This window comes from Sarcophilus harrisii, chromosome 4 (genome assembly GCF_902635505.1).
Source record: "Sarcophilus harrisii chromosome 4, mSarHar1.11, whole genome shotgun sequence".
Taxonomy (NCBI): Eukaryota; Metazoa; Chordata; class Mammalia; order Dasyuromorphia; family Dasyuridae; genus Sarcophilus; species Sarcophilus harrisii.
The window spans coordinates 448,967,047-448,991,119 of record NC_045429.1 but is presented as its reverse complement, the minus strand read 5'-3'; the positions used below and the strand labels follow the sequence as shown (position 1 = coordinate 448,991,119).

Genomic DNA, 24,073 nt, shown 5'->3' with positions numbered 1-24,073 from the left:
CATTTCTTACAGAACAATAATATTCCATAACATTCATATACCACAATTTACTCAACCATTCTCCAATTGATGGGCATCCATTCATTTTCCAGCTTCTGGCCACTACAAAGAGGGCTGCCACAAACATTTTGGCACATACAGGTCCCTTTCCCTTTTTTAGTATCTCTTTGGGGTATAAGCCCAGTAGAGACACTGGCAGCCTCATTTTCAAAACTGGGGGCAAAGGCCAAAGCCATGCCCAATACCCCAAAGCTTCTTTGCGCTTCCGTTTTAAGTCTTTAATGATCGACCCTTCTCCTCCAGGAGGGGCCGTTTCCTCCCTTGTCTTCCCCGACACCCCTCAGCTCTGTTTCTGCCTCTCCTCTGCTGGCCTTCCCTCTGGGCAGCCTGTAAGGTGCGCTGACGTCTCCGGTGGATTAGAAGCTCCCTGCAGAAGCCCCACATGTGCCGTTCAGCAGATGAGTTGAATGAATTGTCCCTCTCTTCCTCAGTGGGATCACCTTCCTCCCCTACTGTGCCAAATGAGACGACCACTTGTCTGCCCCCCCCCCAGCTCTGCACTGCGTCCCCCATTTTTCCACAGGGATTTGGGGCTTGCTGATGGCACACACTCCATCCAAGCTACCAGAGGCTGGCTTTGGCCGGCCCACCGTCTGTGTCTGAGATCAGCCTAAAAGCAGACAAAGTGGGTTACCAGAATGGCTTGGGGTGGGGGTGGGGGACGACTGGTGTGGCTATTTAGTTTTTTCCACCCAAAACGACTCAACAGGGACAGTGGAGAAAGTTGTGACATCAATGAGGAAATCACAGGCTCTTATTACACACAATTCCCCTTCACAGACCTGGCAGTGCAGCCCCAACTGGCTGAAGCCATCTTGGCTTTCTGGCCCATTTATCACCCAACTCTCCCTTCCTCGTTTATGTGGGTGCAGATCATCCCCCTGCCTAAAACATATCCTTCACCAGCTTCTCACAGCCTTTCGTTTACCCAAGAAGTTTAAGCATTTCCTTCTTTATTGGACAGCTTGCCCCATTGACTGGAATCTTGGGGAATAGTGGGAACACAGATTGGCAGGTCAGGATAAGTCTTTTCTGATCTCCTCAGCTGCCAGTGCCCCCTCCCCAAAAAACTTACCTTGCACGTATTCTACTTGCACGTGTCCACACCAGCTTCCCGCTAGAACACCGAGGGCATCGTCTGTGTCCCCAGCACCTAGCACAGTCCCCGACACTCAGCGGGTGCAAGACTTGCTTGACTTTAATTCTGAGGATCACTAAGACCTACATGAAAAGAACTTTAGTCCTCCCTTCTTTCCTGGGGCCTCATCATCAAAGGCATTTTTATTCTAAGCCCCATTAGTGTCAGAAAATCCCTTCTTTGAGAGCCAAATCGGAATATTAAATTCTCCCTTTCTTTCTGGAGGCAGCAGTGGAAAGCTCCCGTTATGATGGAGGCTCAGGACTGGTGGAGCTTAATCCTTCTGCCTCCCTCACCAATGGGCTCCCGCGTTCCCTTCATGTGCTGGGGGGCCTTGGTCACAAACTAATTAGATTGAGATGGAATGGGAGGCCAGCCGACATGCTCCTGTGGAACCGAACCTACTTCCACGTCGCGGTCTCTCTCTCCTCCACCTGCAGCTAAAGAAAGCAATCCAGGGCTGCCAGAGCGTGGTTACTGTCAGTGATCGCCCGAGGCGGCAGCAGCTACCAAGGAGCATAAATGAGTCTGGGACAGTGGAGGAGGAGGGAAGGAAACTATCCCAGCAACAGCCCTGCAGTCTCATCTACTGAGAACTGGGACCAGCAGCTGAGATGAGCCTTTCTTGCCTCCTTGGATGAAGAAGACACCCCCAGGTCTGAAAACCACAACTAAATCAACTCTATCACTGATGCTGGACAAGGAGCGTCCCCATGGGGTCCTGTTTACCACCTGTCATAACTTTCCTCACCAAGGTGCTCCTCCTCCCGCCGCTTCTGTGACAACATAGGTTTTCTGAGAGCAGCAATAATCTTAGCTTCTGAATTTTCATCCCCAGTGCTTAGAACCCCAAGACTGAAACCTGGAAGGAACCTCAGATTATTGAGTATAAAATATTAACTGTTTTTTGTCGTAACCTATGGTCTTCTCTGAATCATGGACAAATTCTCATAATCACATTAGAATGTAAGCTTCCTGGGAAAAGGAATTATCTTTTTCTATTTATGCAATGTGTTTAATAAATGTATTTTTAATATTCATTAAAAAAAACCCACAAGATTGAGGAAAATCAATTATGCTGGGATAAAGTATTAAAAAAAAAAAACAAGTACACCGACTCCTAGCTAAGAGTCCCTTGTCTACACTGACCCCTTCATTTTAATAGATGAGGAAACTAAGATCTAGAAAAATAATCCAGGAAGACGTCAGAATCGAGGCCAAATGATACAGAACCACAGAATTTGGGCTGGCGAAGGGACCTTGGAGCAGTCTAAGCTCTCTTCTGTCAGACCCACAGGCCTTAGCCACCTTAGTTTCAGGCTATGGTAATACTGCAGCCACTTCCCTTCCCTCTGTAGCATCACAGAGCGACACTCACTGCCACCCTCCCTGATCATCACCATGGCCCGTGGGAGCTCACCACAGAGGGGCTCCTGAAAGCCCCAGGCCTTTCTATTCTCCTTAGGTTCAGTTAAGGAGGGCAGTGCTGATGTCATGATTTCAAGGTTGGTTCCTGGGCTGTGTAAGTCTCTGTGGCGTACTCTCAGAGACGCCGTACCGAGGACCATCAGGAAAGCATCAGTTTGGGAAGAATCGGATCGGCCCCAGGAAAATAGAAGGCGGTACGGCAGGTGTACGAGCACCCGCTTCCAATGCTGTCCCACCAGACTCAGTCCCCGGTACCAACGCAGGAGGTGGGCCAAATGTCGCCCCAGGAAGGAGTGAAATGGGAGCCTGTGGTACTTACAAAGAAGCCCCCACAGGATGCTACCCTTTGAGGGTCAAGGGCTAGAAGAGGGCCACCAGCCCCACCCTGACCCCAAAGAAGGCTCAGAGAAGGAACCACAGGAGAAAAAAGATGGCCGCTTTATTGATGTGCCAATATACCAATCGACAAAATTCCTTAATACAATCGCTCTCCTCAGAGAAGACGCATTGCTTAAGAAACAGCTTTCAAGTGACATGATGCTTTAATAAATTAAGGAAAAGGATTCCTCTTTTCACAGGACCGTTTTCTCACTTCATACTCTTCACAAAATCCTCTCCTTTCTTGATGGAAGCCTTCAGCTCAGGAATAGCCTCAGCAACCATCTTCTGTTCAAAAGGTGAGAGCTTGCCGATGCCCAGGTTCTTCTCGATGCCTTTTTTCTGTAAGGGAAAAGAAATCGATTCTGGGAATTGCAGCAATTGGGCTAATATACCCAATACTCCCCCGTACCCCACGTCTGGGCCACAAAGCAAGGGCATCAAGCTCAGAATGAGATTCAAATACAATGGGGAAAGGCTTAACAAAACGACAAGAAAACACAGCTTTTAGCATTATGAGGTTTTCTAAATCAGAATGATGGCCCCTCGGGGAGGCGTTTCAGAGTCCCTTTTCTATTTGAGTTTGACGCCCCTAGCTTGACCCCATGGATATCAGCTGTAACCTCCCAAATCCCCCCAGAGCAGAGCTTGCACTTCTTTCCTTCTTAGCATCACTAGGGAGATGACTAAAGAATGAAACTGAGATGCTTATTGCTAATTATTGTATTTACAAGGGATGATATATACATAATGATACTCTGGAGGCCTGGCAATGTCATCCCACTGTACAGACAGGGAAACTGAGGTACAGCAAGACCAAGTGTTGTCGGACGGGAAGTGTTAGGGCCAAAACCTCAGATTTCATTCTTTTCTCTTAGACTTCATGGCTAAAAATGAAAAAGCACCAACTTCTGCCCTCCTGTTCACTGTTCAACAGTTTCGTGCCAAACAGGGCCTTCTGACAGAAGTCTGCTTTAGTGGGAGACCCGCTCCTGCTACATCTCATCAGTCCTAGAGTTTGTGAAGGCCCAGGTGTCCCAACTGCTTGGAGCTCTGCACAAAGCACATCTGGGACAGGGCAGCCTCACCTGTCCAGGGGAGGGAGGAGAAAGAACAGGGACCTGGAAGTGCTGGCTCCCCACCACCAGCGGTCCAGATCTCAGAGCTCTCAAGAATTTAGGAGGTCCCTAAACTAGGCGGTCTGGCTCAGCGGGCAGTGGGTTCTCAGAGGTCTGTGAGTGAACGCTGACTGTCTACAGATGGTGGCCATGAGGCCTTCTGGAAGGAGCTGGGCTGGGGATGACCCGAGGCCCCTTCCCTTTGCTACAGAACTTAAACAACGGGCCGCCCAAGGGGCTTTCTACTTCCAGAAAAAGCTGGGACCTTGTTTTAGCACACACCCTTCACCCTGGTCTTCAGGGATCAGGAACTGCTAGCATCATCGCACATACAGAAGCTCTGCTGGACAGTGGGCCCATTTCCCGAGTCCCCAGAAACATACCCCGAGCAGCAAGGGCGTGGAAAAGTAGGAGCACTCTGTCTCTTCTGATCTGACAAAGGAGCACTCCACGACTCCCTCCTTCCCATTCATTGCATCCACAACAGAGAACACAAATCTGGCGCCGGCATAGGCCATTGACAGGGTAGCAGAACCTAGAGGATAAAATCAGGTTAGTAACAGTCTGTTCTGAAACCAGCACCAGTCAATGCTCAATGATTGAACAGCAGCATGGACTTTCAAGTCCATTGTCCCCCTTTATCACCTGATGCTTCCACTAGCTACCGTCAAGCACCCCGAGCCACAAGCAGGCTCACTCGCCGTGGCACAGACATGCGAAGCCCCCGCCAGGGACCCCCGCCACGCTGCCCACAAGAACCCACCTGCTCCGGCTTTGGCTTTGACGACCTCTGTCCCAGCCTCCTGGATCCTTCCCGTCAGGGTTTTCAGCTGATCCTCAGGAAACTCCACCTTGGGTGTGCACTGGAAAGCAGAGGGGGATGATCTTACACAAGCGCTCGCGGCTCTCAGAGCAGCAGACTCTGAGCTTCACCAGCACAGCCCCCCCACAACCTCCTGGACTCCAGTGGCCTCTGATTCTAGGAGGGTTGGGTGGCCACACCTCAGGACACAGGGCACGGCTGTTGTGACTCAGGTTTCTGAGAGCTGCGGTGGAACTGGGACACATTCAGCCTGTGTCCCATCTCTAGACTTAACCAGGCCGGGATCACAGCCATAGAGGCCACCCCAGGCCTTCCCCAAGGTTCCACCATCAGAGCTGGTGCCGGCCGGTTCAAGGTTCTGTGCCACAATCAGAGTTAAGAAGACTTTATTGGGAGAAGAGACTCTTTATCAAGATAAAAAGTCTTCAAATGATTCATTTATCCCAGGCTTCCTGGAGCTTCTGATAAGCCAGCTAGATGGCACAGCAGATAGAATGCTGGGCTTGGAGCCAGGAAGGCTAATCTTCCCAAGTTCAATTCTGGCCTCAAACACTTACTAGCTGTGTGACCCTGGGCAAGTCAGTTCACCCTGCCTGCCTCAGTTTCCTCATCTGTAAAATGAGCTGGAGAAGGAAATAGCAAACCACTTTGGTATCTTTGTCAAGAAAACCCTAAATGGGGTGAGAGAAATTAATATTGCATTAATCATTATTAATCTGTGATCCACTCTTTCCCTTTCCCTTTCTTTTCTATTAAGAATTGATTTCTAAAAAGGTCAGTCAGTCTCCATTTAGAACAGAGGGAGGAACCTTTGCCTGTAGGAGAAACCCCCTAGTTTTTGATCTGCTCCAATACAGTTTAGGGCAACCCAGCTCCAGAAGAATAAACTAAGTCGAAGGAAAAGGGCTCAGACCAGATTCTTGTGGCTATAGAAACTCAATATCAAGCCAATATTTCAGCAGGAGGAGCTAAAAACCTTGAGCCCACTTCCTCATTAAATCACTAAATATCCACCAATCAGGGGTGAGTTTCGCCTGGCAAGGGAGTTCCCTTTCAGAAGGGATTTAAGATGCTTCAGGATCTCCATTAGGAAGAGAAACCATCAATTTACTGATCACAAGCTAGCCTAATTTACAAACCGAATACAAATTACCCAGAAATTCTTTCCAGAGTTTCCTTGGTCATGGGTGTCATGAAGAGTAAGGCATGACTGAAAGGACTCCACGACAGGCCCCGCCTTCTAGCTCAGCTAGAAGCACAGTCCACAGACCCTTCTCTCCCACCAGTGCAGCCAAGCCCTCTTGGCAAGTCCCATAACGTAATCCACATCTAGGTCTAACCAAGGTCTAACTGGCAAGCCTCTTTACTGACACTCATCCCAGGTCTGGCCCCAGAAACTCAGGGCAGAAAGAACACTGACTTTCACTCTCTCCCTGACACTGGTTTGAATTGGGGCAGCTCCCTCACCTCCCTGTGCCCATTTTCTCATCCACCAAAAGAGGCGGGGAGGGACCCCAGGCAGCTCGGGGACCTGTCTGGTAACTCCCTTCACCTACTTCCTTTTGCTCATCTTTAAACGTGGGAATGGACCACGTGGTCTCTGAGGCCTCTTCGCACTCCAGACCCAAGAACCATGATCCCTTTAGTGAACAACTTGGCTTCGTTCCTCCCAGACAACTGTAGGAGAGCATACTTCTTAGAGGCCGGAAGCAGACCCCGGCCAGGGAGCACATACCTGAGAGATCAGGGGGATGATAGTCTTCCCTGCATGGCCTCCGATGACGGGGACGTTGACTCGAGCTGGATCTAGGCCCTGCCAGAGTTTAAGGCTCAGTTAATTTCTAACCAGATGTTCCACAGTAAGTTTCTGCATGACCTTTCCTCCAAGCCTTCTCTCCTCATTCTGGTAACACCACAGCCCCCAAACCCACAAAGCTTTATCAAAAACAAACTCAGAAGATAAAGAGTCAGGTCACAAAGCTCAGGCCTAACACCACCTATAAAAGAAGGCTGGAAGTACATGAAAGAAATTGACTTTAAGGGTTCGTAACCTGTGAACTTTTTTTTTTTTTTTTTTTTAAATACGGTTGAATATTTAACATGTATTGGTCAACCTGCCATCTGGGGGAGGAGGTGAGGGGAAGGAGGGGAAAAATTGGAACAAAAGGTTTTGCAATTGTCAATGCTGAAAAATTACCCATGCATGTATTTTATAAATAAAAAGCTATAATAATAAAAACATAAAAACATAAAAATAAAAATACGGTTGATACCCACATTTTGTTATCATTGGTTTCCTCTGGAATCCGATATATTTTATTTTATACATACAGGGACATGATTTGGAGAAGGGAAGCATAGCTTTCACCAGATAGCCAATGGAGACCACGACAGGCAAAAAGCCGAGAAGCCTGCTCAAACGAGCCAATGACGGTTTAAAAAAGGTTGCCTGATGCACCTGTCACCTGCCACATGGTCAGCTGGGAAATGTTGCCCAGGCAGTCAGGAAACACGGGTGTCATGCGACACCTGCTCTGCAAAGGGCTTTGAGCTCAGCACATTTCCCTAAGCTCCAGGGCTCCCCAATACAAGCTGCTCACCCCTGGCTGAGACAAGGATGGCATGCAGCTCACTAGAACTTTTGGATGCACTAGGTTAAAATTACACAGACACAGAGCTGGGAAATGAGCCTCCTTAATCCCCAAAGAGCTGGTGTGACCAAGGAAACCAGTCACGGTCAGATTCCCTAAATCTGGCTAAGAGATATGCTGGGTGGTCGGAGCCGAAGTAAGCCTTACCTTCAGTTCTGCCACAAAAGTATTTGCTCTGACGATATCCAGGGTTGTGACCCCAAAGATTTTGTTGGGGTTGTACACGCCTTCTTTCTTAAAAACTTCAGATGTGATCGGGATGGTAGAATTGACCTGGGAGAGGGAACAGACAAGATGTCACTTCCCCATTTCAGAGATGGGGGTGGGGGGGCAGCGACAAAGCATCCCATCAGGTACCGACCAGCAAAGTTCATCTGCTCTTAAAGCCCAGGGGCTACATCTCTCCATGTCACAGTAAAGAGAACGTATTTGGCACAATGGGGTGCTTGTTCCAATGCCTGAACTACTGGTGATAGGGCTGATAACCTGAGGCGCAGCCTCAGCTTCATTTCATGGCCTCTAGAAAACTAACGGTGTCTTCATCATAAGCTACTCGGTCTGGGTGAGTCTGAAGCTGTGGACACTACCCCAAAGCACAGCCGGGCCTTTCAAAGTTCAGCAGCTATGTGGAAAACCCTGCCAGCGAGTCCAGTCCATATCCTCACGGAGAAATAACTAGGTAAGAGGCTGGGAAAAGAGCAAGCACCCACCACCAAGAAGCAAGGGAACCACCTTTAACTACTGGACAAAGGCTGCTTTCCTTCACTGAGCACCTTCATCCAATCCTTACTGTGATAGTCAAGTCCAAACTTAGCCTAAGCATTGATAAGAGCAGAAGGCTCCTGCTCCACAAGTACCCTGTGGAAAACAATCCACATGTGTCTGGAGGCTGTAGTGGGGACTGAGTAGGGGCCGATCACACAGACTATTTCCACCAACAAGGCAATGGCAGCAGGGATTGGATGGGCTAAAGAGTAACGACTAAGCTCTAGGAGGAAGACCAGATAGTAACCATAAAGGGCAAAAACCAAGAGATCTAGGAGAGAGAGAAAAGGCTGCGCGATATTAAAGGAAGAAAACCACCTAGATAAGACCTGTTATAAACGGCCAAAGAATTAAAGGGAGTCTAATGCTATAGAGAGCTGGACAAGCCAGTTCTCATTTATGGAAACCGAGTAAATGTTGGGGAAACCCACTTCAAGTACAGACCCACACTGCCACATGTAAAGTCTTCACACAGCAGAGTGCCCTTCTTGGTTACAGGCCCGCCTGAGGCCCAAATGCTAAGGGATGATGCTCACCGGGTTCGCAATAATACAGATCATGGCTTCTGGGCAATGCTTGGCACAGGCAGCAGCCAGAGTAGCTACAATTGTAGCATTGGTGTTGAAAAGGTCGTCACGAGTCATTCCTAGAAGCAAGCAAAGGAAAGGGGAATCACTTCCTCTCCTCCCACTGCTGCCATCCTGGGTCCAAGTTTAGCCCTGGGGCGAGTGGGGAGGCCATGCTGGGGGCTCAGGCAGCAGCTCTACCAGACATACCTGGCTTTCTGGGGACTCCGGCAGGAATCACGACAACGTCACAGCCTTTCAAGCAATCTGGCAGCTGCTCGGGTCCCATGTAACCTAGAAAAAAAAAACAGTTCACGGACTCAAAGATGCTAGCGTCTACGTGGAAAGGAAATGGGCACAATTCCAGCAGACCCAAATATTTCAAATGAGAAAAGAGTTTGTGTTCTTACACATGGATTCCACTTAATGTTGTTTCACAAAAGTCTTTAAGACGTTGGCACCTGCTCCATCCTATCATCCCCAATCAGTGTGGCTCCAGCCTACCCTCTTTCAACTTTTCTGTGCCAGACCAGCTCATTCTTTCCTTCCCCTTTACTGCCTCCCCAGAAAGAGATGGGGAAAGGAAGCAAGGAAGAAGGCATCTAGGCTTTGCTTCTAGGACATGCTCTGGCTCTTGGTGAGTAGTGCCTTTTCCTCCCCCAAACACATCCTTTGACAGAGTCACTGACCAATATTATAGTATAATGTGGGCCAGTACAGCCCATTCCTCACCAACATCCCAGCTATTATTTTTTTAATTATACAGATGAGGAAACTAAAAATGACTAGCAATTGGAAGATTTGAGACCCCAAATCAATTCTTCTGATTTCAAACCAGATGCTCTGTTTTAAAAAAAAAAAATCTCAACTGTCTCCTGAGGCAAGCTTAGAATGGACCCAAATCTCTAAAGTCATTGATCAACAAAAAGTTATTATAACAGTCCCAGAAAGGGACGATAAGGGCTGCTTGGATTCTGATGAATTTTTCAGATCATAAGCTTTACAAAATTGGCACAACTAGAATATGACGAAATATTTTTAGACATTTCTGTTTAATGAGATCTCTGCCTATTAAAGTTCAAGATGGTACAAGTGTCGTAAAAGTCTAAATCTATATCGACGATGAAGCTTTAGAATCATATATGTCTGATTAAAACTAAAAATAACCCACTAAAAATAGACTCAGAGCAACTCAAGCTCTGACTCTGAAGTAAAAGGATCATTCATTCATTCAAAATAGAAGCCAAGGACAGATTTTTGTGGGCTTGCTGGCAGTACCTTTTACATTTGCTCTGGTCTCAATGTGGCTCAAATCAGCTGCTACACCCGGAGTATGAGCAATGTCGTAAAGCGTTAACCGGCTCACCAAAGGGCTATTCTTCAGGAGTAGCGAAAGGGGCTGTCCGATTCCTCCGGAAGCACCTAGCACAGCAACTTTTGCATTATTCTAGAACAAGGAAAAAGAAAGAAAAAGACAATGTCAACAGATTAATAGAAGGAATAAAAGCCCTATAGAGTAGTCTGGCATCACATTTCAGCAGAAAAACACAACATTCAGGAAACGTATGATAGCCAACTTCATTCATTAGAAAACATTTTTGTTGCAAAGTTTTGTCAGAAAAAGTTATTTTAAATGGTATCTATACAATGGTCAAATAGATGGGCAGCTATGTGGCTCAGTGGAATAGAGCACTGAAAAAGCCCGAGTTCAGATCTAGCTGTGTGATCCTGGGTGAGTCACTTAATCCTGTTTGCCTCAGTTTCCTTATTTGTAAAATAAGGTGGTGAAGGAAATGGTTAACCTGCTCTAGTATTTTTGCGTGGAAAGCCCCAAATGGGGTTAACAAAGAGGAGGATGTGACTGAAATTATTAACACCTTCACCTTCACCCCCAGTCTTACTCAATTTGACAGTATTTCAGTACCATACCCAATAATTTCCATTCAAATAGTCTTATTGTTGATCCATAACCAAAACTGACCATTACCCAACTACCACTGATAGCCAGGCAAGCCTAAGAGCCCTGGGGTCAGCAGGGTCTGAGCCCTTTCCCCTCACATATCCTTGCCCTGGTTACAGTCTAGCCTCAATGGCCAATGGGACCTGATAATTTCCTCTGTTGAACCCCAATATCAGAAAAAGAAATAGTTTCATCAATGGAAATGACATTGTACCATCTGCTTTGTCAGTGAAAGTGAACTTTGTCACAGATTTAATATGTCACAGATGAAATATAACCTATTAAATATAGAGAATCTGAACTACTTGAGAGCAGGGATGTTTTGCGTTCTATTTGTATTTCCAGTGCTCAGCACAGACTGAGCCTTTAACAAATACTTTTTTCTTTTATTCATTCATTCATTTCTAACTAAAAACCTATCTATTAGAAACTTAAATTAAGGCTAGCCTCCCTGAGACAATTCTACTCCATGGCAGAAGTCATGAGAGAATTGTTTTTTAGTCAACGGAGTATATAAAAACGCTTTCCCCCACCAAGGCTACACAAAGTTTTTGCTGCACTTCCTCACCATTTCACTAACCTAGAAGGTCTCAGCCCACAGAAGCTCCACCTGGCATGATCTCAAAAAAGTTAGTCTTACCTCCTCTTAAGGTAAGGAAGCAAATACATTTTGTTCTCCATATAATAAAAGCCCTAACAATGTGTTTCAAAACCTCATGACATAATAATCCCACAATGAGAACCTGCTAACTCAAGCTGAGGCCATCTCAGCTCCAGTCTATACCTTCTTGTCAGCCACTGGAAGGACTAAGAAAGTGCCTGAAAACAAACAAAACCAAACCCTAAACTCAATATGAAGAGACTGTCATTGGTAAAAGGAAATCTCCCTTTTCTGGATGTAAATCATCCACCTCTTGTTCTCCTGTTTGAGAAGCTCAGTGACTTCCCAGGTTCTAACAATGAAATCTTCCTGCCCCCAAGGCCAGCTGTCTCTTCCGGGCCCACCTGCTCACCCGGAGACAACTGGCCAGAGGAACTAAGTCAAGGCAGAAAATAGGGACAGAAGTAGAACTGGGCTAGTTCTGGTTGGGCGGTGTGGCCTTCTCCCCACTCATCATGGCCAAGCATCAAGATCAACTGACAAGCACCAATTGGGGAGTCCCTGAGCGTAAGGCAGCCATGGCCAGAGCATTTGTCCTCAAGGAGCAGCCCCTGCATGGAAGGGACAATCACCTGAGTATCCGAGCAGGCTTCCCAGAAGACAGGAGCTCTGGATTGAGAGGGAAATGGGAAAGTAGAAAAAGTGTGGGATCTGCAAGTAGAGAATTTGGGTTCAAAATCCAGGCTCTGCTTTTTATTCTACTTAGAAATATTTAAAACCAGCTGCTTACAGGAGGCTGAGTGAGAGGCCTTAGGTGCAGCTCTGCTAGCTCTTCTGTTCTCTCCCTGGGTCAATCTCCTCGACTGTAAATTGAGAGGGCTGGATCATGTGGCCAACAGGCCGGTGAAGAGTAAGACCACTCCAAATGTGGGTACGGATTGCTTGCTGTAGAGCATGGAGGTGGAAGATCAGGGCTGGTGTGGCTGAACTAGGATGAGGTGGAGCCAGCTGGTCTAAGGTGAAGCAGAGTTTTAAGGAACATGCAGGGGAGGAGCATGCACTTTATCCTAGAGCTAAAGGCTGAAGGACCAGAATGGGCCAGTAACTTTTCCAGCCTGACACAAGCACTTAAGTGACAACCAGAATTCGCACCCAGCTCCTCTCATTCTGATATCACCAAACTGTGACTTGCAGTGGTGGGAGAAGCCTGCTCAGCCAGAACAGATTAGTACCTGCTCCACAATGGTCAGTCTTAGAGGATCCAAGTTCTATTATTCCTATTTTTCAGATGAGAAAACGGAGGCCTAACATGGAAGGGTCAGAGAGATGATTCAAAAACAAGTTTCCCACTTATTCCTAATTGGCTGAAAATATTCTCTTTCTTCACCTGCATCATCAAGAACCAAAACTGTGGGTAGAGGCTGTCCCCTTCTTATAAATGCTTTATTACATCAGGGTTCCAAAGTGATCTCTATTGACAATAGTGAACATCAGGGATTTTTTTGGGCCCAGTGGCAGACGTGCAACTTCAGGCTTGAAGGACAGTAGTCTGGGGCCAAGGGTGAGTACAAAGGGGCACACACAATAGACTGCCAGCCCTGTTCTCTATCCATACCACTATTTCCTCTCTATTGGCTTTAATCAAGGAAGGGCAAATTGAGGTGACATCACCTTTCAAGTCCAAGAATTATCATTCCTGACCCCATCCCAAGAAAGAATATGACTGGTCCAAGGTCCCACAGCTGGAGCCTGAACCTAGAACTTCTGCCCTCAAGTCACTGTCCTCCCCACTTTATTCCCCAGCTTTCCTATTACTGAATGTAAAGACTTTGCTAAATGCAACACTGAGGTACTGTTTAGAATTCATCCATGAATTCATACTTCATAGACGCAACCTGGCAAATCCCATAACAACCATACACTTTCTTAATTAAGAGGCAGTTTAATGGGATTCCAAGGAATTAATGAATAAAGCAGCATGAATTAAACAAGAAAAGTCAAACTTCTAAGTTATAAATACTGGGGAGTAAAACAGAAAATTGCAGACAATCTCTGCCCTCAAGGACCTTGCACTCTAATTGGGAAAGACGATACATAAAAGTTCCGTTGTCTGGAAGATGTAAAATCCTAAAGACCTAAGGGTGTGAGAATAAGGCAAATACCAAAACCAGAGGTCCTTAAGTTACTTAGTTAAAATGATAGTGCAATGAGATGCAAGCACAGAGATAGGACACTCCATTTCATGGAGGAGATTGCACTCTCATTCAAGTCCTGTGAGCAGCCAAGCAGCCAAGGCAAAAAGGACTTAAACTGGCAGAAACAAATTTAATATGGCTTCCCAGTACATGGCAGATTAATAACAAATCAGAAAGTGGTTGATCTGCTCCAGCTAGGAACTTCATAGCTAAAAGGACCACTGAAACTGGAGCTCCAGGTCTGTGGACAGCAGTCCTTTACCTTTGGTAGGCTAGAAGCTTAGGGCTTTGCTTAGCTCAGTAAATGAGTGGTATGTCATTCTTAGGCCTCCCCATCTCCATTGACTTGCTTTAGATACGAGTGAATTAATCTATAACTTTCTATAGTGAGTACCTTTTATTTGCTTTCTAAAGGAAAGAAAAAGAGATAGTTCTGTCCTGTTGGAATTAATGATCTAGTTGGGAGAGAAGATAACATACCTGAAACGATTAGTAAAAAACACGGTACAATAAAATCTTCCCAACACCCATTGCTATTTCTGAGTACTCTGAATATTCCAGGTAAATTTCAAACTAATCATTACCAAATTTACTCTAAATTTTTCCACCTTGTTAAATTCAGGATATAGAACATAAATCTTTCTTGTTGACTCATTGTTTCAAATGAACATGGTCATGGGTCTGGGAAGGACCTTAGAGCATCTGGTCTCTGCACTCAGTGGTTGAAAATCATTAGGCTTACCGATTTCCCTTGTTCTGTATTATTTTTCTGGATCCTCCACTTTCAGTGGTCCTTTTAGCTATGAAGTTCCTAGCTGGAGCAGATCAACCACTTTCTGATTTGTTATTAATCTGCCATGTACTGGGAAGCCATATTAAATTTGTTAAAAACTGACCCTGAATGAGGGCTTATCCTACCAGCAAAAGGCATTATCTTTATCTAATGGAGTTTTATATTCTGAATAGAGGACTTTTTTTCTCTAATTGTTGACCATGTTTCTGCCAGTTTAAGTTATGCTAAATTCTAATAAGGCACATTCTACCAAATTCTAAGGGTGAAGAGAAGAAATGAGGACCCCAAGAAAAATTCAGGCAATATAGAAACAAAAGATCAACATGCATGGCAGATTAATAGTAAATCAAAGTGGTCGAGGGTCCCCTCTAGTCAGGAACTTCATAATTAAAAGAAAGGACCACTGGAGGTGGAGGGGGACCCGGAAAAATAATATAGAACTAGGAAAATCAGTTACTTAATGATACTTGAAGAGGAGAGAAACGAACAGAGAGGCTGTGTTTGGCCCCTAACAGGTGGGTATGATTTGGCCCATTTTGGGACTTCCTCAAGTGTAAATGACGGTTGAAGAATAAAAAACTTAATGGTTCTCTTCTTAATAAGCGAGTCACAGCTCTTGGTCCTGCCCTTTCAGAATGTAAATGGGGAGCTCTCTCTGAACATGTTGTAACTGGCATTCAGAAGAGCACTCATGAAGCTCCCAGATCACTTTTCTTCACGATGTTTGCCAAGCTGAAATGCATGAGACTGGCTCCCGACTATGCTCCCTCTGCCTGCCAAACTTAACACCAAGTTTTTAAAGACTATTGAGTTTGGCAGGTGGCAGAGCATATACATACACACGCGCATCTCTATCTCCGGGGCGTTGCTAACACTGAAGGAGACCAGCCCCCTCTCCAGTATCTTTCCCAGGAGGCACCTGGCGCTCCCACGGGAACAACTGCCCCGGTTGGTTGTGCCCTAGTCTCCAGCTGTCCTCCTTTTTGCCTTGGCTGCTCACAGGACTCGAATGAGCGCAATCCGTGCCCTCTCCGGGGCCCAGGGCCTCGCGGCACCCCCGACCTTCCTTCCCTAGGGTCTGAGCGCGGCCTCTGCCCCGGAGCAGCCTCCCCCCCCTTCTCCCGCCGAGGCCTCCTCGGAGGGGCTGGCCTCCATCTTGAGGACCGGCCCGCGCGCCACGCGCCCACGGCCCCCTCACGGCCGGGGGCGGGCACTCTTCCCTCCCAGTCCCGTCCCCCGCTGACGCTCCTTGCGTGCGGATGCACGGCGGGCACTGAGCCGCTTCCCCTCCGCGGGCCTCAGTTTCTCCCCCCCCCCCCCCCCCCGGCTCTATTACTCTGAACTCCCCCTCCCCCCTGCCCGCGGCCCTCCTGTCAGTCATCCCATGACCTTAAGGAGCGGCCGAGCTCTCGCGGCCTCAGCTCCCCCTCTGTCCTCGGGGCCGGCGCCTCCCGGCCGGCGGGGGGCCCCGGGCCTTACCTGCGCCGAGGTGCTCAGGCCGCGGCGGAGGGCGCTGCCGACGGGGCGGGCGAAGGAGGACAGCATGATGGAGCGGACGGAGGGCTCGGGCTCGGCGCCGGGCAGGAAAAGGGCCGGTGACTCCAACGACCTCCAGCACGCACGCAACACGCAGATACGCGATCACGCCGTGGCCGCGTCAGGCTCCCGGAATCCAACCCCGCGAGATTTGACGCAATCGCCCGGCCACGCCTCCTTTCAAACCCGACCAGCCTGAACCTCGTCCAATCTCGCGAGATCAGCCTTCCAAATCCCGCAAGAGTCCCGCTTTCTTGTTCTCCTGCTTGCCAAGGTTGAAAGGGACGCCGCGAAGGGGATGCAAATCTCGCGAGAGTTGGAAGGCGTGGTAGGAGTTGGGCCTTGCAGCCTTCGGCGGTATGGTCCTTAGCAACCGGTTGCTGGCGGAAACGGAGGAAGAAGCACCGTCAGAGGTGGAGGCAGGACCGAGAAAGAAGGGAGGGAGGGAGGGAGGTACAGAGGGAGAGCCTGGGGATTACTAGCAATAACAGTAATAACAATAACGTGTTAGCTATAATGATGATGATGATGGCAATGATAACAACAAATAGCCACGAAAAGCACAAAGATGACCCAAGCCTGGGCCCACGTACTGTCCCTGGGCGGAGCGGGGGGCCCAGAGTCGGGTCTGGCCAGGGACAGTTACCGAGGGCCCCTCAGGCCCAGCGGGGCCTGCCGGCGGAATCGGTTCCCTTCTGTTTTAGACATTTTCTCTCTTGCATTTAAAGACACGAGGCTGAGAAACGGTCCTTAGGCCAAAGGGGCTCGGACCAGCCTTGTAGGGTTGCCTAGAGCCCTGCCAGGGTTTAGTTCTTAATCAAAGTCACAGCCAGGATATTAGAGTAGGACTTGAACCCAGATCCTCTCAGCTCCCAGGACAATTCTCTATTACACCAACACTTCATGGTAACTAACAAGAGGTAACTAAGAAACGGTAACTAACAAGAGGTAACTAAGAAACGGTTAATTAACAAGAGGTAACTAAGAAACGGTAATTAACAAGAGGTAACTAAGAAACGGTAACTAACAAGAGGTAACTAAGAAATGGTTAATTAACAAGAGGTAACTAAGAAACGGTAATTAACAAGAGGTAACTAAGAAATGGTAACTAACAAGAGGTAACCAAGAAACGGTAATTAACAAGAGGTAACTAAGAAATGGTAGTTAACAAGAGGTAACTAAGAAACGGTAACTAACAAGAGGTAACTAAGAAACGGTAATTAACAAGAGGTAATTAATAAAAGGCGGTTAAAAGGGCCATGGACCGTCCAAGTACCACATCGTGAGAGCCACAAACTCCTGCCCTCGTAACTTTCCTCCCAGAAATCATTCACACATCGACATACACTTACAGATACAACAGAGACACAGCATTAAAGTAACCTGGAGAAATGGAGCATGTGCTGAGGTCCCCCATTGTATTATGTAGTCATTTATCCAGCCTCAAGTGGAATATTTTCTAGGAGAATGGTTTTTGTTTATTTTTGAAGATTTACTAAGTGGGAGTAAATCCTGATTTCAAAACCAGCGCATGCCCCATTGCACAATCAATTCCATTCACCAACAATGGAGCATGTGCTGGTTTTGAAATCGGGATAAACTGCCCCTTACTATCTGTGTGAAATGACCTCTGGAGCCTTTAGTTTGCTCATGTGCAAAGATGAGGATGAAAGTCCCTTCTAACTTTAAATCTCTGCTCCCGGTGTGTGTGTGTGTGTGTGTGTCCTCTTAGCAAAGAAATGGAGATAGGACATTTTCCTATTTAATTAGCCAATAAAACATTTTTAAGTCCCAGTGCTAGACCCCGAAGATAAAATGACCAAAAAATAAAACAAACTTCTGAAGAAGCTTATATTACATAGAGAACTCTTAAGAAATTTTAGTCTCATTCAGTTTGTTAACTAAAAAGATATAATCTCTCTAAACCTAAATTTAGATGGCAGATGAGGTAAAATGTTAAAAAGTCAAAATGTTCTGCATTAAAAAAGACATTAAACTAACAGTGGGGAATTAGAAATAGTGATCTTGACTTCTCATAAATCTGGCCTTTATTTTTTATTGTCTTAGTGAATAAGGATTTTTTAAATCTTTATTTTTATCGGTGCCTTTTGTTGTTATGCCTCATTAATGTCCAAACATATCTCCTCTCTTTCCTCAAGGCAAATATTAGGATAGAAAAAGGAAAAAGAAGTTTAACACAACCAATATCTTGACCATGTCTGATAGTATATGCAATATGTGGAATAAGATTTTAATAAAACTGAATTGGATTTGGATAAATGGATTAAAAATATAATTTGTCATTTAATCGAGAGCCCCAGTTGTCTTTCTGATCATTCTATAATATACCTAGTCATATATGTATATATACTATATATAATATATATGTAAACCATGCCTATGTACATATGTATGTACTATACACACATATGCATATAAGAATATTATGTGCATAGAACAAGTTATTCAATCATTTTTCAGTCTTGTCCAACTCTTCATGAACTCATTTGGAGTCTTCTTGGTAAAGATACTGGAGTGGTTTGCTATTTCTTTCTGTAGCTCATTTAACAGATGAGGAAACTAAGACAAACAGGATTAAGTGACTTGCTCAGGGTCACATAGCTAATAAGTGAGGCCAAATTTGAATTCAGGAAGCCGAGTCTTCATGCTTCCAAACCCAGTATTTTATCCACTGTGCCATTTGGCTGCCCCATAGTACCAAGTACATTTTGCTTAATATTTTTTGAAATCTTTATTCTTCACTGAAGATGCTGCATTATAAGTTCTTTGAAGTTGCTTCTTATGGACATTCAAATGATTCTTTGCATATCTAGATAACTTAAGCTACATTTAAATTGAACTATTACTTCCTAGTAATTATTTTAATAGTATTTTTTTTCCAAATACATGCAAAGATAGTTTTCAACATTCACTTTTGCAAATCCTTGTATTCCAGATTTTTTTCCTTCTCTTTCCCCCTTCCCTTTCCTCAAGAAAGCTAGCAATCTGGTACAGGTTAAACAAGTTCAATTCTTCTAAACATATTCCTATATTCGTCATGCTGTGCAAGTAAAATCAGATCAAAAATGAAAAAAAAATCACGAGGAAAAAAAACAAGCAAACAACTACAGCAAAGTTGAAAATACTATGCTTTGACCTACATTTACTCTTCATAGTTCTCTTCTCTGGATGCCGATAGCTCTTTCCATCACAAGTCTTGAATCACCTCATTGTTGAAAAGAGCCAAGTCTATCACAGTTGATCATCACATAGTCTGTGTATGTATTGTTGTGTACAATGTTCTCTTGGTTCTGCTCACTTCACTAAGTATCAGTTCATGTAAATCTTTCCAGGCCTTTCTGAAATCATCCTACTCATCATTTCTTACAGAACAATAATAATCTATTACAATCACATACCATAACTTATTATTTTTATTTATTTATTTTATTATAGTAACTTTTTATTGACAGAATCCATGCCAGGGTAATTTTTTTTTACAACATTATCCCTTGCACTCACTTCTGGTCCAATTTTTCCCTCCCACCCTCCACCCCCTCCCCTAGATGTCAAGCAGTCCTATATATGTTGAATATGTCCTAGTACATACCATAACTTATTCAGCCATTCCCCAGCTGAGGAGCATCCACTCATCATCCAGTTCCTTGCCATTACAAAAAGAGCTGCTGCAAATATTCTTGCTCACATGGGGCCTTTTCCCTTTTTGATGATCTCTTTGGGATACAGACCCAGTAAAGACACTGCTGGATCAAAAGATATACAGTTTTATAGCCCTTTGGACATAGTTCTAAATTGTTCTCCAGAATTATTGAATTATAAATGACTTTTTTAAGATGAAAAGAAATATATTTATAAAAGTTCCTAATTGTCCCTTCCCAGTAGAATGGCTGGATTCCTTTTGTGTGAACCAACAACACTTTACAACATCCTGAATCAGGAGGCAAAGTATTCTAGATTAGCAGAGCCCAACTATCTCTACTTACTAGGTAAGTTAGATATTACTTTCCTATTCATTTGTTGTATAGGATTGGTCATTGAACATAAATCTTGTACATGTGGGGTTCTAAACTTGCCCATGCTGTGGAAAATGAATTCAGAAATGGATAAAACCAGGTCCAATAATTTCTCCTCCCTGTCCAGCCTGAGCAAGGGGAGTGGAGTGGTGAAGGAACATGTTTGGCCATAAGCTATGACAGAGATGTCTCAAGAGAGTGGTGCTGTAAATTGAGCTGGCCCAGTAGCCTGGGCTGGGCGATGCCGTTTGTAAAGGTTACATGTCTGAGTGAAAGGCTAGAAGCAAGTGGGAAGTTTCTGGAGACAAGAATCAGTTCTCCTGAGGTTCTGAGCAGGTTGGTCTCGGAGGCAAAATATGATATTGTCAGGCTCCACTGTGGGAAGCAAAGGAAGATGGGCCATACTTAGATAAAAGTCCAAGAAATCCGGGGTCCAGAGTGGTTTAAGTTCATGCAAAAGGTATATTTTTCTAATTTGTTTTGAATCGTAACATTTGGGGAATACTTATGCATCTTGGTCTTCTAAATGAATTTTATTTGTCAACCTCTTCCAGTCACTGCTTGCATTTCCTAAATGGGAAACAGTGGAGTTTGCAGGGCAGTAGCTACTTTACAATTTATATTTTGATAAGACATACAACAGTGACCATAAAACAAAATGGAGTATTGTTAATGTAAAAGATATATTTATGGATTATTGATTTCCAATAATACTTGGGACCAAAAGAACCAAGATTTATTGGGGGAGATTTCTGATCTGTACTTTCTCAAAGTGGTTGAATATGAACTCTTTCCACAATGATGTAATCTAGTTTGGGAAGATTTTTTTTCCCCAAGCACTAGAGGCATTGTGGTATAGTATGAGAGGTGTAGAAAGCTAAGAGATGGAGAGGCCATAACTTAAAAGGGGCAACAGACATGGTAGTATCAGATAGAGCCATCCTGGGAAGTCAACACTATCTAGAGTCCCAATCAAAAGAAGTCATCATTCTCTAGCTTTCTATGCCAAGAGAAGTGTTTGATGTATTGCTGTGTTGAGATTGAAAGGGCAATGATTAAGACAAACAGCTTTGAACTCTTTATTTTCAACCCTGGTACCAGATGTGATCTGGCCATTGCTTCCTTTGAGGAAATGGAAGGATTAATTAGAAAGTTAAAGAATACCTTTCAGGATACTGTTGGATTACTTGCCAGGATAAAACATACATTGCTTTTCTATTTTAATTAAATTCTTTGTGCTCTGATTTCATGCGTCACTATAGACAGATAGATTGGTGGGGGCTCTGTGGACTTAAATAGATGATGATCTTAACAATATTATGAACTGGATATAGCCATGTCTTATTGGGACCATTTGGGTTCCATTTCTTTTTTTTATTGAATGATCCTAGTTTGGTCAGGCAAAGGTTCCCTGCTCTAGAACTTCAGAACTGCTCTAGAATATTTTTATTTTATTTTATCATTTTATTTATTATTTTTATTTTATTTTATTTTTATTTCTAGGCTTTAATTTGATAGCAAAATTTAACAGTACAACTTTTATAGACCAGACCAGTTGTTTTAAATAATTGTTATCCTGTTGAATGCCAAAAAGTCATTGGAGTTTTGCTGAAGTGACCTTGTGGAATTCTCATTCTAAATTACATTCTTGAATTGGGGAATAAGCACCATGTTTATTCAGCTGGTAGAAAATTTGGGCAGAACCATAGAATTTGGTCTCCATTGAGTACTGACGCCTGATTGGCCCTTAAGGGAGATATAAAGTACTGCTTAAAGGAAATGAGAATAGCTGGAGTGTGTCAATTGCCTGAAGAAGTAGAAGATCCCAGTATCTCCAAGGAGGTTCCTGTGATTGGGACAATTTGAGAAATAGGTATTGAACTCTCTGTTGCTTACCAAGAGATGATAAGACATTTTATATCTTTTTTGGTGAGAGAAAGATGAATTGGGAATGATAGAAGAGGCTTCCTGGGGGAAGCTGCCCCCTCTTCAACATCTAGGAGTTCAGCGTCCACATCGTCAGTGGTCTTGTGAGTATAGGTAGTCATGGACTGCCTTTGTCACAAAGGCCTCATGCCCACTGCCCAGGAGGGGAACTGCTTGAATGTGGGGCTTGGCTGGGATGATTTACACCCCATGCAGAAGGTAAAGGTGGGAGATTGCCCAACAGCAAAAGGACAGGGAGGGGCGAAGGATACCTGCGGTTATGTTGCAGGCCAGCCCCATGATTGGCTGTTGGAATGAGGCCAGGATCCTTCCACCCTTTGGAGAGTAGATCCCTAGAGTTCATGCTGAGGCCCTCACTTGGATACCACTCTTTTGAAAGTCAAGATTGTGACTCAGACATATCATTTGTCCTAAATGCAGCTTATTTTTACTCATATTATTGTTTTAAAAAGTTTCTTTGGGGAGGAAATGTCACAGAATGATAATGGTCCTCAAGTCTGATCCCCTTGTTCTACTAAGGAAGCTGAGGGGCATCCCCAGTCTCATCTAGTTTGTTAATGATAGGCCCAGAAGAACAGTAAGCCTAAGCCTTCTAATTCCTTGTCCATCAAGAACCAGGCACCAGAAGGGTTTATTTCAGAGACAGTTTGGAAAAGTTGCAGGAAATAAATCGTATAATGCTGGGAATGGAGGGAAGAGTTGAAACCTGGGGACTATCTCATAGAGATTCAAGCCCACTGCTTGATGGGATAGAGCCAGAGTGATCTCCCTCAAGAAGAGGGCAAAATCAGTGAAAGAACTCTGGGAGATGACTAAGAACCATTACATTGAATTCCCAATCCCTCTATTTTTGCCTGCCAGCATTTTGGATTTCCTTCACAAGCTAACTGTACAATATTTCAGAGTCCGATTCTTTTTGTGCAGCAAAATAACGGTTTGATCATGTATATTTATTGTGTACCTAATTTATACTTTAACATATTTAACATGTATTGGTCATCCTGCCATCTAGGGGAGGGGGTGGGGGGAAAGAGGGGGAAAATTGGAACAAAGGGTTCAGCAATTGTCAATGCTGTAAAATTACCCATACATATAACTTGTAAATAAAAAACTATTAAAAAATTAAAAAAAGAAAACAAGAGGGCAAAAGCCAGCAGAGGAGCAAATTCATGAGAGGGTTTTCACTTTCTGAATTGAAATGTCCTGAATTCTGATGTAGGTGAAGAAAGAAGAATATTGCAAATTCACTTCCATTCCACAAGCATCTCTTCCATTTAAGGAAACAAGCATATTTCCTTATATTTTGTAAGGAAAATGGAAACAGTCCCTGCCCTCAAGAAGCTTTCACTCTGCTGAGGGGAAACCCTATGTCCACCAAGGGTAAAAGTCCCACTTTCTGGGGAAACAAACACTGTTGAGTGGGAGGATCCAGAAAGGCTTCGTGTAGGAGGTGGCTTTGGTGCTTGAGTGAGACTTCGGATCCCCAGGGATGCAAGTGACGAGGAACATGTTCCAGGCTATAGAGTGTATAGTGCAAACAGCACAAAACCATTCAACCAGGAGAGCTGATGCCACTGGCTCCGGCTCTCCTGCGCCAACCTCAGTGACTGTTAACCTGCTTTGCATTTTCAGATGTCCGAACCAAGCGAGAGTATGATGAAAGTCACATCATCACAGCTCAGAGGATGAAACAGGTACTTGGTGGGGCTGCAATATCTGACCTTTGTAGCCAACCCTGGGTCTCCCTTTGTTTCTCCTCTCCCTTCTCATCATGCTGTGGTGGACAGACCTAAGCCTTGAAATCAGAGCTGCTGGCCCCACCCCACACAACTCCATGAGCCTCAGTTTTTTCATCTATAAAATGGAGGTGATAATGCTTATGTTAACTTCCCTTAATACATTCTGTTCCACGGGTCCAACCATTTTGGAGAGTAGTTTGGAACTATGCTCAAAAAGTTATCAAACTGTGCATACCCTTTGATCCAGCAGTGTTACTACTGGGATTATATCCCAAAGAGATTATAAAGAAGGGAAAGGGACCTGTATGTGCACGAATGTTTGTGGCAGCCCTTTTTGTAGT

The 24,073-nt window shown here is 44.9% G+C and overlaps 2 protein-coding genes across 5 annotated transcripts in view; one reads left to right on the top strand and one right to left on the bottom strand.

Moving 5' to 3' along the window:
• Nucleotides 1-3,041: 3,041 nt before the first annotated feature.
• Nucleotides 3,042-16,160, bottom strand: MDH2 (malate dehydrogenase 2). The gene is made up of 9 exons (XM_012549946.2): nt 15,956-16,160; nt 10,206-10,374; nt 9,138-9,221; nt 8,898-9,007; nt 7,744-7,869; nt 6,681-6,758; nt 4,886-4,985; nt 4,506-4,657; nt 3,042-3,346 (listed from the first exon to the last, which is right to left on the bottom strand). Exons 1-9 carry the CDS (start codon nt 16,019-16,021, stop codon nt 3,215-3,217), a joined length of 1,017 nt encoding a protein of 338 aa, XP_012405400.1. The 5' UTR covers nt 16,022-16,160; the 3' UTR covers nt 3,042-3,214.
• Nucleotides 16,161-16,245: 85 nt separating this feature from the next.
• The window catches only part of STYXL1 (serine/threonine/tyrosine interacting like 1), a 49,614-nt gene continuing 41,786 nt past the window's right edge, over nt 16,246-24,073 (top strand). The window contains exons 1-3 of one of the 4 annotated variants that reach the window (XM_031967980.1): nt 16,246-16,425; nt 19,916-20,019; nt 23,626-23,687. In XM_031967980.1, coding sequence (XP_031823840.1) covers nt 19,917-20,019; nt 23,626-23,687 — 165 coding nt within the window. In that variant the 5' untranslated portion in view covers nt 16,246-16,425; nt 19,916. Of the gene's footprint in view, nt 16,426-16,554; nt 16,933-19,912; nt 20,020-23,625; nt 23,688-24,073 lie in introns of those variants that run through there. The other 3 variants (XM_003770195.4, XM_031967979.1, XM_031967981.1) reach the window with 3 other exon arrangements.